Consider the following 13,327-nt stretch of genomic DNA (forward strand, 5'->3'; position numbering starts at 1 on the left):
TCCTCTGAACGACGGTCACTTACCTCTTGGGAATCCACACTGTAATGTTTGTTTATATGTTAGGTTGAGGGGAGTTTGTGCTAAATTGCTTCTAACTGTCCAAGCTTGTCGCCTCCCTGACCTTGTTATGGGTAAATCTGCACTACTTTAGTTTATGCTCGAGGGAAGATGTTGGCAGATGTAGTGAACCACGTCTCCCATCTCTGTGAGATCCTGCGGGACAAAGTTAAATCCCGTAACTTGAGGAAAAGGCCTACGGCTGTCCCACCGGGATACTTACTCTCAACTTTAGTTTAATGGATTTGCATTGGCAATGCTAAGCGCTGCTGCATGTCGAGCTTGTCACGTTAAACTTAACCACAATAATAAGAGCAAAAAAAAAAAAAAAAGAAGCTGTTTCCTCAAGTATGTTAGAGTAAAATCAAACCAGAATGAAATAAAGTCGAAAACCTGTGTACTGAACAGAAATAAATTTAAACCATGTGATGTCAAGCCAGAGCAGGTGAGCGTTAGTTTCATTTCAGGAGACATAGTGAAACAGAAGAGCTAGAAAACAAAAGGGAGGTAGAAAGTGCACCGCATTGTTCCAGAATACAATATATAAAGACACCAACAGTGGGACAGACATATAAAGATGGAACAGAAGGGGACACACACAGCGTACAACATGCCAGAGGTCAAAGGATGCATTAACAGAGCGCCCCCCGGGGGTAATGGGAGAAATACATGCATTCACTGCTCTCTCTCTTTTACAATGTGTGTCAATGCAGCAGGTTTATTGCATCCCAGCACTCACTCAACCATCACCCTTCCCACCCCACCCATTCTGCACCAACAAGCCACACAGGTAGAGTTGAGTTAAAGATGAGTTAAAATGGTCCACATCTGCTTCCATTTCTTTGTGGCATCTTCCACACACTGAAAGTGTATCTGAAGAATCAAATCTTGTAAAAGAAACCTTTAACCAAAAGGAGCATCTAACGTCGACATGAAAACAAAATACATTATTTTTTGCAAAGTTACAAAGAAATACAAAGTTTATCTTTGCATCAAAATGTAATAAGTTGCTCTGCCTCCAAGGCTTTTCTTTAATTCCAATTTTTCAATCAGTTCCCGATTTAAAAAAATGTCTTCTCCAATATCCCATACGTCAGATTACAAAAGTAAAATGGGTTTTGAATGCCATTTCATATTGACATCAAATTTAGTTTTTAACCTTTACATTAAAAAATAATCTAAGCTCAATTATAGGAATCGTTCTGAAGGTGCACATCATTTTTTTCTTTGTTGATCTGGGATGGGAGTTAGCTATAATCATGCAGAATTGTGAAAATGCCACATTCACAAGTGCACTTGTCACCAATTATTCATTCATTCTGAAAGTGGTCTGTGCTCAGTAAAAAATAAAATAAAAGAACAATTATAATTTCAATCACTCTGAACTGAAATGTATCTTAGATTGGTATAAAAGAATGAGACCGCAATGAAAATCCAGGATGTTTGGTGCCAGTTCAGCTTCACTCACAAATTACTATGCATTGTAAGGAAAACCTTTGCAAAATAGATGCATTTTCACTCATGCTCTCAGACTTCTGAGCTGAATACAAGTAACAGCAATTTTTTTTAACACAGGGCACATGCCAGCTGCAAGGTTTCCTACAAGCTCAGATGATTTCATGCACCGAATCATGATGCGACTCAGCAAGGGTGTATTTTTAGGCCGGAGGCTTGAATAATTCAGCCGGTCTCCCAGTGTAAATGCTGACTACCTGCAGGCCACTGACTGCGCTGCTTTCAGTAATACACAGTGAGGGACTAGATGTGCTGGAAAGCCATGGCAGACCCCAGAGTCAATAATATGTTGTGTGCCTCAATCGCATGGGAGGAAATAAAGTACATTTGCTGTTGACACATGAAAAAGAAATACGAACACAGAAGAAAGAAGGGAGCGCGCAGGGGAGCCAAACGGCACGCTCACCGCAGATCAATCAACCCACATTGATTTGTTTGTTTCACATGTAGGAAATCTCTGAAGTACATAACTGTGACATAGAGAGACCCAGATGAAAGAAAAACCAAACAAAAAAGAAAAAAAGTGTGTGTGTGACACCATCCCGCTGAAGGGCAAGGAATCCATTAAACTACACAACACAGGCCATTTAAAAGTTTGGGCTTTAACCTTTATACTCCTAAAAAAAAAGATATTATGTTTAAAACATCAAAGTATGTGTTCTTACATAAACTGACGCATTGAAGTGTTAAGCAGTGATTTACATAAGAATGTTTTTACAAACAATTTGTTCTGCTCGTTTTTATCTTCTTTTTAAAACAATTCGTCAACACGCACAGAAAGGAATTATTCAAGAGCGTAAAGCTTTGCCAACTCATTTTGAAAAATTCTCATCAAAACAACATCACCTTTGCAGTTTGCATGAAACAAAACTCACTTCTGGCTCAAAAGTGATGCTGTTTTGTGTCATTCAGATGCATAAACAAAGAAATGAGAACCACTGCCAGAAAACCTGAAGAAGAACACCTGTCAAAAACCAGGGACCAGACAAGCATCCAGTCTGCTGCACACACAAGCACACCATTATCATTTACTTTTGACATTTCTGGAGTCGATAAACAATATCCCTGGATTGGAAAACGAGGGTGAAGGTTACAGTGGCCCTTTCATCAATGTGGTGTTGTATCCCAACCCCATCGAAACTTCAAAATAGCCATTAAGTCTTGGCATTTCTTAATCAAAATACAATATTAGACCCCCCAACCCTTCATTCACGTCCCTAGGAAAGGAAATGGACTACATACTGGCTTGGGACGTCCTTTGGGATATTTCGTTGGTGAAGGCTCCAATGCCTTTGTTGGAGACGGCAGCCAGAGAGAAGAAGTACTCTGTATTTGCACGTAGACCCTCCACCACATAGGAAGAGGTTGGGCCGAATGTTTTCTTTACCTGTTTGGCCGAAAATAATAACGTTACTGCTAATGACATGTACAAAAGTGGTCCTGATAAGATATCTGAGAAGATCTGTGAAGAAGGCACCTGGGATTCTTGCCTGCCCTCTCTGTAATGCAGTTCGTAACTGATGATCCCCTCTTTCTCGAAGGCCGGTTCCCATGTTAACTCAACACTCGTGTCTGACACCTCACCAACCTGGAAGTTGGTCGGCTGTCCAGGGACTACAAATGGAGCCAGTGTTGATAATTTAATAGACATGAGACTAAATAAACAAAGAGATTTACAACTGTATATGTAGTGAATGTGGTGCAAACATTTGCCCAGTGGCAACTGAGTTAGAACAATAACCCCTTACATTTTAGTGACTCTGGGTACAAAATTCATTTATAATGACGTTTACTAATCTTGCAAACTTTGAAAACAAACATAGCCAATCGCTAACCTGTTGTTTTTGACTTCACAACAATAAAAATGGACATTTCCAAATGTTGAAACTATTTTTAGCTACATATTTAGTTAATTCAAGACTGACAACAGAGACTCAGTTTCCTACGTCTTTAGCCTATGGAACACTGAAAACAGACATTTTTCAATTTCTAAACTCACTTTGCTACACCGTTAGCTCCCCCAATACCAACAATGTACTTTTACAATTGCAAAACTCATTTTGCTACAACGTTAGCTCACAAACACTGAAAACTGTTTTTTTTCAATAGCTAAACTCACCTTGCTACATCTTGAGCCAACCAAACACAACAGTCATTTTCAATCGCGAAATTCAATTTGCTACACTATTAGTTCACCGAATTTTAGCAACAGACATTGTTTTCAGTTGTTAGACTCACCTTGCTACGTCATTAGCTCAACTAATACAAACAATGTACATTTCCAATTACGAAACTTACTTTGCTGCATCATTAGCGCACCAAACATGAAAATACATTTTTCAATCACCAAGCTAACTTTGCTACATTGTTAGCCCACCGAACACTGAAAACTGACTTTATCAATCTCTAAATTCAATTTGCTGCATTATTAGATCACCCGATTAGCAATATAAGCAACAAGTATACTTCAATTGCGACACTCACCATGCTACATCTTTTGCTCACCCAACACGGAAAATAAACACTCAATGGACAAACTAACCTCCTTGAAGAACTTTGACGTGAATGGGATCCGAGAAAGGTCCGTCTCCTACGGACGTGAAGGCCAGCACTCTGATGGTGTAGGTCTCAGTGGCCACCAGACTCTGAATGGTGGTGATCACGCTGTCCTGTACATTATGGATGTGCCACATGTTCATGGGCTGAGATGGATCCATGGTGTAGTAGACCCGATAACCCTTTATCTGTCCATTGGGCTCCTCGGGTTCATCCCAGCGTACCATCATGGTGTTCTGGGAGATGATACGGGCTTGGATATTGCGTGGTGGGCTAGCGGGAGCTTGCTCCCCAGTCCTAGCTTCAACGGGTTCACTGGGTGGGCCTTGGCCAATGGTGTTGTAGGCTGACACCCGAATCTCGTAATCAGTGTTCGGAGAAAGTCCTCCAATGCTGTAGCGAGTGGTGGTGATGGAGTCCACGGTCTCAAACTTGCTCTCGGGAGATTTGGCGCGATACTGGATGATGTAATGGGAGACGGGCTCAGGGTTGCCACTGTCCCAGGTGATGGTGATACTTGTGGCAGTAGTTTCGGTTACAACAGGAGTACCTGGAGGTTTCGGCAAGGCTGCAGGGCAGGATAAGAAAATAACATAGATGTAAACATTCAATACTGGGACTAGACATCATTTGAAATACTTTCTTTGGCTTATCTTTAATATCTTTTGACCAGAGGACCTTTGAGTGACCTTGTAGAAGTCCGTAGATTCTTACATTTGACAATGATTTGGGAATTAGCCTCGATGATGCCCAGGCTGCTCATGGCCACGCACGTATAGTTGGCCGATTCACGGACAGAGTTTAACTCCAGAACGTTCCTGCCCACTGGCATCTCATCCTCGGGAGTCAGGTCCTCAGAGTTAAGCATCCACTTGACGTAAGGCATGGGCGAGCCAACGGCGACGCAGGTGATGTTAACACTACCCCCTGGCATGATCTCTTGCGCGGTGGGAGGCAGGATGGAGAAACGTGGGGGCACGCGACGAACTGCAAAGGGCGGAGGAATTGGCAACAAGAAAAAGAGAAAGAGAAAGGTAACGACACGCAGATGAAAATGAGCCTTTCTTTAGAACTTACATGATGTTGTCTAAAGAGAGGACAGCAAATTATTAAAAACAACAGACTAAAACTTCACAAACATTTGGATTTATACAAATTAAAATAATTAAAAGTAACTAAATTAACCGAACTTCTTCACCAACAATAAAGATTGACATTACAGAAACAAGTTCATAACAACAAGGTTCCATTGACCAATATTTGACCCATCACAGCACAATTAATTGCACAAAAATCTATTATGAGTTTCTCATCTTTAAAATTTGATTTCTATGTGGCTTTTAACTACAGTAAAGTAAATGAAAAGCATGCATTATTGTTAAAAAGCAGAAAAGGTTTACAGTGTGAACAGAAAATACTCTAAGAGTACAGAATGGCGTAAAGAACGTTTTTTTTTTTTTTTTAAACCTTACATATAAAAAACTGTACGTACATATCTGTACATACATGCACTAGTAATGTTGAGTCCCTCCAAGAGAGACTAAAGATGAGAAACCTTAATCAGATTTTTGTGGTTGAGAATAGATCAACTTGACAAAGCCTTTTAAAGATCTGACACGCTTCCATTGATAGATGCAGCTGTCATTTTCACAGACATCATGCAGAAATAGGTAGAGGTCAACCAAAGAGTAAATGGGAACAATAAAACCAGAGAGAAGAATTTGAGATCAAATGCATTGAGGAATATAACTGAAGGGTCGCTAGCATGCCCGGACAAAAGACAACTGGAGAGGAAATAAAGGAGATATAAGAGAATAGAATGTGCAAAAGAGCAAGAAAGGGAAGGGTTGGGAAAAGGAACGAGGCAGGGGGAGGGGAACCCACTTCAATGCAGAGAAAGGCTTTTTATCGTCTCCAGCCAATATGACGTAATGTGACAGGATCGTATTGTCACATTGCGGTCCTGGCTAGACCTAACAAAATTTATTGTGGAAATTCTGGATTCAGTCAATAAGTGGCTTTCAGTTCAACTCTAGTAACTATCATACACATCAAAAAACAAAAAGGAAATTGACTAAATAAGGTCACATGACTGATACAGATGCTAGGCTACGATGATAACAGCGATGCACCTCAACTACTGAGATGCCAAACCTACACACGAGAGAAAAGATGAAGGATCTGTTGGGGGAAAGGGTTGGATATGAGTTATGGCAGAGATGGAGTTGGCCAGGTTGAGCTTTTTTCATAGCCTGTCTGGCATGTTCATTCTTGGTAACCTTGCTATTTTGACATGAGTTGTTGAAAAGTCTTTTCAAGAAAAAATGGAAACTTAAATGACTCTAAAATACAGACTCTGTTACAAAAGCTGGCTAGGCAGTTACCTTCTAAGGGAACTGTCTAAATACACAAATATTTCACAACTTTTTCTAGTTCTGATGCAAATATTGGGTAAAAAATCACTATCTTAATTAGACTAAAACATCTTGAATGGTATTATTCCATAAACTTCCCACTTTTGAACTTTTGGTGGATTCTTTGACCCTTTACCAAAAGGATGCATTAAATTCTTATCACTTAGCCAAAATATATGATATCTTCATAAAGAGCTTATAAAACACTGGGTGTTAGGTGTATGTTTATACATCTAGTTAGTTATCTTACAAGGTTTTGGAATAGACTTACAATTATAATACAGATACTAGAAATAAAGCAATAGCATTCAGGTTAAAGACGTGCTACTTGTTAAATGTAACATTTTTAATTGTGCCAAACTTTATAGATAGTTTCCCCAAAGAATCATCCAGGCAACTGGCTTAAATGACAATGAAACAGGAAGTAGTGTGGTGCTAGGTGTGTCCTAAGATGGCGTTGGTGGGTGGTGAGGGGGTCATGCCTCATTTACATTTTGCAAGAGGATAAAGGAAAGACAGAGGGACAGCAATGGGTGCTGGGGCTAGCTCAGAAAGAAAGAAAAAAAAACTAATTCAAATTAATTTTTTTACTACTCCATATAGACAAAACGAGGACAGGAACAACTGGTAGAGACGGGCCGCAAGGCAGAACAAGACCGAGGCTGCAAGACAGCAGACGGGGGCCGGACAGACTGGAAGGACAAATTTGTGGACGTACAAGTGGGACAGAGACAGAAGGGAAATAACACGAGTGAGAGGTGGGGATTGAGGCAAAGAGGACACTGTAATCCTGGGCCAAATGGAGTAAAAGCATGTTGGTTTGACTTCTCACACAATGGGCTTGGAATACAGGAATAACCTCTCACCATCGCCTCGGACAACAGCAGCCAAAGAGCTTTAAATCTTGAATTTGCAAGTAAACGCCATCGAAAGTTCAGTGGGTTTAAATCTAGCTTGAAAGTTGCCTTTTGAAAATAAACATTACCAAGTACTATTCAATTTAGAAAACTGTTATAGTCAAGACAACAGGCTCTAGCTTTACATTGTAAATTATGTATCTATACCTTACAGCAATAATTAAAGATGAATATATTCAGTTTCAGAGAGTCAGTATGATGGATGACCTCGGTTGGTGTCCAGTGAGTGAAAATCACATTGTAACTCAATCTAAAACAAGATCAAGTTAACTTTGTCATTAGTTTGTAAAAGTATAATACTTATAATATTTTTAACACATGTTAATACATTTATCTATTTTGATACTGATTTTTAAAACTAATTTAAATTAAAAAGTTAGCATTTTATATCTAGGAAATTTCCAGGTTCATCTGAAGTCAAGCTCTATCCATAGCATGTGGAGATATAATGATGACTTCCATAAAAAAATGAAAACCAAAAAAAATTTTTTTTTATAAAAAAAATTAAAAGCGTGGCCAAAATGGCTATTTTCTGTGGTAATCAACATTACGCCACAAGTGCAATAGAGCTCCATTTTGCACTGAACCTGGATCACTCCTTTAATTATGGAAAAATACTTCTTGATTTTTTTAGAAAACAAAAACAACATTCAAATAAACAATGACGCTGAAACGACCACCCCCCATATAAATGCATACTGAACAAATGTTCAACAAAAGTGAGAGGGCAGCCCAGAAATCACAATGTGCATGCATGACTATGATTGCAGGAATGGTGTCAAACTATCACAAAGGCCTACAGCTACAGTCAACACATATTTGAGGCATGCAACCCTCCCCAAGTGCAACATTTTAAGGAATCCACACAACTGAAATGTCGGAAATTGGTGACTTTGACACAGCACACAGAGATAATCACAGTGCAGGTGTGTTTTAACAATGACAGAACACAGTGCAACGTGACAATGACAAGACGAGTGTGATTCTTCTGGTCTAGATTAATGATGGAAAGGCCCAGACGTAATTTGCCAATGCTTTTGCATTTCCGGAACTTATTTTACAGAAATAAATATGGTAAAATGTGGTAAATATGTTAAATAATCCAATTTATTAAATAAATACACATTATATATTTGAGTTCTGCTGGCACATTTTGCGTGTGGGCCTGAAAATGGGTGATGCAACATTTGGCCATTCTTTAATCAAGTCAGCAAGAGGCTAAAAACGGATGTTCGTTTTCCTATGTTCAAATTTGGTTTGACCAATTGCTAAGGTAGTTGCCTTTCACCTTGTGAATCATTCATCCTATTGTTGCATGCTCAATCTGAACTTGAACGTTCCCGATTATAATCAAAATTCAGACTCAATCGGGTCATTTTCGAAATGGGACAACCATCTGAAAAGACTGTGAGGAGCCTGGCAACTTCAAAGTCACAGGCAGCAAAGCATCGTGCACAAATAAACTGCGGCAAAAGGGGGAATGATAAGCGGGTCTAATGTTTCTCGGATGCATGTCCACATTTATGGCTACCCGCTATCGATGCATCTGCCTTTGAAATGCAACTGCATGAATCCATTCTGGGCTTTATCTAAGTCCTGACACATGGCCCTATAGCTCAAATCCTGACGTTTGATGTGCAATGGTGCTCTCTGCTGTGATATTCAGAGGAATATAGAACAGTCCAATTGGATGGACATGCTCCTCATTCACTATGACCAGGAGCCCAGCAGGCCGAGAGAAATCTCTTTGAGGTCCAGAGACGAAATCCCATTTCAAGCCCAATGTGGAGAGATAGACAACTCAAGAGGTCTTAAAATGGACAGAGAAAGACAAAATAAAAAGGCCAAAGAGTGCCTCACTCCTCGAAGGTGGACAATCATGGCCATTTTGGTGAGACAGTCTGTCCAGCCCCAAAATGAAGGTAGGAAGGAAAGCCAAAATAAAGTGCAGCCTTTAATGTCACCTTGAAGCTGAGATTACACCCTGTTTGATGTCCAAAACCTGCAATAATCCCTTTCGCTTGAAGGTAGAGATACCATTTGTATGCAGACAGTAGGGGTTCCCTGTATTATTAACACACACACCTCTGCTGCTGCAATGAAAAGCAGCCTCAGTTGGGGTCCGGACTAGTTCTAATAATGAAAAATGGAGCATTTGTAAAACACTACCTCCTGATTTTCTGGTCAATGCATGAATAGCATTTAGTGAAAATCTGAGGCTGAACTGCATTTTAGATTTGGCAAAAAAACCTACCCCTTTACGACACTTTTGGATCAAAGTTAGATGGACTTGCCTTTGTTCTGACAAGTAGAGGGTGTGATCTAGCTTGCATTTCTATTTGTACACCAAAACAGCATGCAAGGACATAAAACACAACCCAAAGTGGTAGCAGTGGGGTTCACATGCATCTACGTGCGCATGCACCAAACATCCTCACAGCATTTAACATGGCATTTTGTACAGCTCAGTCTTCCAGCATCTCGGAGTGTATCTGTGAGGTCTCGCTTTCCTTGTCTTGGGGACTAATTACTATTAATCATGCTCTGGAAACATTCTGGGATCTTGAATCCTTAACATTTTGGCATTATGTGGAGTTGAATGGAAGAACAGTTGAGAGCTTCACTGTCAGGCGGCAAGAATGAAAGATTAGAGACTTCGTTGTAACAAGAAGAATCATAATTTTGGTTATTAAATCAGAGCAAAGAAGAAGAAACTAGATAAGTCTAGGCTCAAGAGGGGGATTTTGCCAGACAGATGCAATTAACTTCCACACCCGAGGTAGACAGCTAACAAGAAGACCTAGTCAAAAAATATCGAGAGAATTGTGAGTGGCTAGCCAATTTTTTTTTTAAGAAAAATGTTAAGTTGTTTCAAAACAAGCAATTCTGATCAGTTTTGCTAATGACTAACACACTCTAACTTGTGAATATTCACAGTGAAAATGGAAAATTTCTACAGAAAATGTTTTGCTAGTCTCATTTCACTGCTACAACATTTCTTTAATATTTAAAATGTATTTTTGTTTTTGCTAACTGTTCAGTCCGATTAACGAGCAGCTAGGGAAAGCTAAGATGTTCATTCTGTTACACTACCTACAGGCTAGGCAGCAGTAACCAGCTATCAGGGTAAAAGGGGCACAGATATCACAGTGGGAACAGCCGGATATGAAAAATAAAGCTCTGTCAATAAATGCCAGACCCTGAGAGACAGAGTAGCGGCAAAGCACACTTCATTATTTATACCCTCAATTCATGTGGCGTCTCGCTCCTCCCAACAACACAGTGTCTGTAAAAACTGAATTATTCAGAGAGCCATTTAGTCTAAGACATCTCAAGATAGCCGGCAACACGTTAGCATTAGCCAAGTGAAGCAGAGGCTCCTGTTCCATATCATTATCCCTGACGGACAGACAAACGGCCATCTGAAACATCACTACACTGGGGAGAGCGATGAGATATCAGTCGAGAGTTAGCCATCCGCACGATTGGACAAACTTGTCTGACTAAATGCAAGCTTTCCGCATTATTCATCATTGTATAGCTACAAAAAAATTTTTTTTTTTACAAAGATGTTAACAGCATTTGATGACGAGATATTTAATCCTATCTGCAACACATGTGACCATATGTGTAGGTAAAATATAAAAATTATTAAAATTGACGACACACAAAATGTTGTACTCTAATTATACTTGTTTTAAATGTGAATTTATTTATTTACTTATTATTTTATTTTTTATTTGTTTTACGTTGTTTTTTTTGTGTGGAAAATTGTCTTTTGCAGTTAAGCATAAATCTAATCAAATTTTTTATGTTTTATGATTACAAAATGTAAATGTAAAAATGAGTTATATATATATATTGTATTAGTTTTTGCAACCAACAGGTAAAGCTAAATTACCTACAAGCCAAAGGCAGATGGGACTTCGATATGCATATGAAACAGGCGTGCAATTACTACAATCAGCTGCATTAGCAAAGGATTTGCATCGAGAGACTCGCAAACAAAGCACCAGCTTTTTGTTCTGGTCCAATTTGGGGGTTTTAATACGGCACATTGTGGTGATGTAAGGAGTGCTTCAGATGTACGCTGGCAACGAGGACTCGAGTGGATGATAAATCCTGATTTGATTGAGCCTGCGGACTGCGAAAGGGCAAGAGGCAGTCAGTCATCACAAGGAAATATTGCTAGCTTTTTGCATCTGTGAAATAAAGCCTGTTTTCTGGTGGGGTTGGGGGGCCGCGTGAAGTACAGAGATCATTATATCTGCCAATGATCCATGTGGCACAAAAAACTAATTAGAAGAAGTGAATTTGCAAGCTTTTGTGTGCAAGAACGGCTTTGTAATTGAGAAGATGGTAGGAAAACTGTCTGTAGAAACAGCCTACAAGAGACGACACAAACACAAACCACATCTAACAGACCAGAAACTAGAACAGAAAGAAGAAAACTAAGGGTGCACATCAACACCACAACACAAGGAACGGACTAAATGAGTCGCCAACAAAGGCTCAAACTGCTGTTTTGGACAAAAACAAAGAAAATAATAAACCTCATGAAAACACAGGAATGCAACAAAGCACGACAGCCAAAGGAGTTGCGTCTCGAGGCATGCAAGCGCAGTTACATTCTCCCATCATGCATCAGTGGTTTACTTTCAAATGCAACATTTCCATGACAGCATAAGCATTTTCTTTGGGCAAAAGCAATACTGAAAGATGCAAACGAGAAAAGGCCCCACAATGCAAACTTAAACGTAAAAAGGAAAACGAACCCAAATTAACGGGTCAGTTACAACTAGTTTATGCAATTAAATAAAATATTTCAGAATTTATTTAGTAGCTCAATTTTAAATTATGAAACTGCCAATGATCCTTCCAATAGATCAGTCAAGGGTAAGGTTTAATACATGTTGATTTTGCGTTTTTAATGTGGGTTAAAAAAAGTGAAAAAAGAAAAAACACACCAACCTTCTCGAAGCTCTGAGGGATGTAAAGGGGTTGATGCAGAACACAATGACATGAGGAGAAGAGAAAAATAGGGGAAACACAGAGAGAGTAAAAAAGGCCACCTCAAGGCTTTTAGCTGCTACATTTCTCTGACTGATGTCGCCTGATTATTTCTTGCGTGACACGCGACATGTCTGCCGCGTTAACCTGCTTTGACCCACACAGTTTGATTTACTCCAGTGGTTGCGTTCGCCCACTGAAGTCAATTCAAGCATGCTATAACAATGTAAAATTACAAGGTCTTAAGCCACCTGAAGAACTGCCTCTGCGGCTTTAATTACAGAAACAAAGACAGAAACAGAAATCAATGAAACAACCCTAAGTTCAAACCAAATCAAATCGACCATTCAAATAAAAAAACAGATAATTAGCATTAAAGTTAGCAGCTACAATCGAAACAACCGATTCTAAAAGCATTGTGATATTATGCGACACGTAAATGCAGCTTTGCTCGTATAAATGGGCGGGTTGTTTCCTTCATCGTAGCTGCTAATTTCAAGTGCTGTTAACTCAAGAACAGAAAACATTTGATTGTACTCAATTACCAAGCTTTGAAAACAAAACAAAAGGAGACGGGATACTGTCTTAATGCAGTATGCGCATAATCAGTAAGAAATTAGCATACCTATGTTGAATTAATTATCGTTGCGGTAATTTGAATGGATTTCGGAAATCTCCAGTCGGCCAATTACTGAAATGTCACTAGATATCAGATCAAATGTTACTGCACATCCAACACTGTTTAAGGTCTTATAAAAAACTGAATGACTAAAATATTTCAAAACAGAGTAAAATAGCAATAATCCACATAAAGTCATAGTTTTACTCTGACTTAACCATGGTTAAGAGATGACATAA

General features: G+C 39.3%; 1 protein-coding gene across 26 annotated transcripts in view; it reads right to left on the reverse strand.

Moving 5' to 3' along the window:
* Window positions 1-13,327, reverse strand: part of LOC127942690 (receptor-type tyrosine-protein phosphatase S) — a 184,686-nt gene that overhangs the window by 48,657 nt on the left and 122,702 nt on the right. For 14 of the 26 annotated variants that reach the window (XM_052538571.1, XM_052538575.1, XM_052538577.1 and 11 more), the window contains 5 exons: window positions 12,431-12,442; window positions 4,843-5,115; window positions 4,115-4,696; window positions 3,050-3,186; window positions 2,815-2,959 (listed from right to left, as the gene is read on the reverse strand). In XM_052538571.1, coding sequence (XP_052394531.1) covers window positions 2,815-2,959; window positions 3,050-3,186; window positions 4,115-4,696; window positions 4,843-5,115; window positions 12,431-12,442 — 1,149 coding nt within the window. The remainder of the gene's footprint in view (window positions 1-2,814; window positions 2,960-3,049; window positions 3,187-4,114; window positions 4,697-4,842; window positions 5,116-12,430; window positions 12,443-13,327) is intronic. The other 12 variants (XM_052538578.1, XM_052538593.1, XM_052538573.1 and 9 more) reach the window with 1 other exon arrangement.

Source organism: Carassius gibelio, chromosome A22 (genome assembly GCF_023724105.1).
Source record: "Carassius gibelio isolate Cgi1373 ecotype wild population from Czech Republic chromosome A22, carGib1.2-hapl.c, whole genome shotgun sequence".
NCBI lineage: Eukaryota > Metazoa > Chordata > Actinopteri > Cypriniformes > Cyprinidae > Carassius > Carassius gibelio.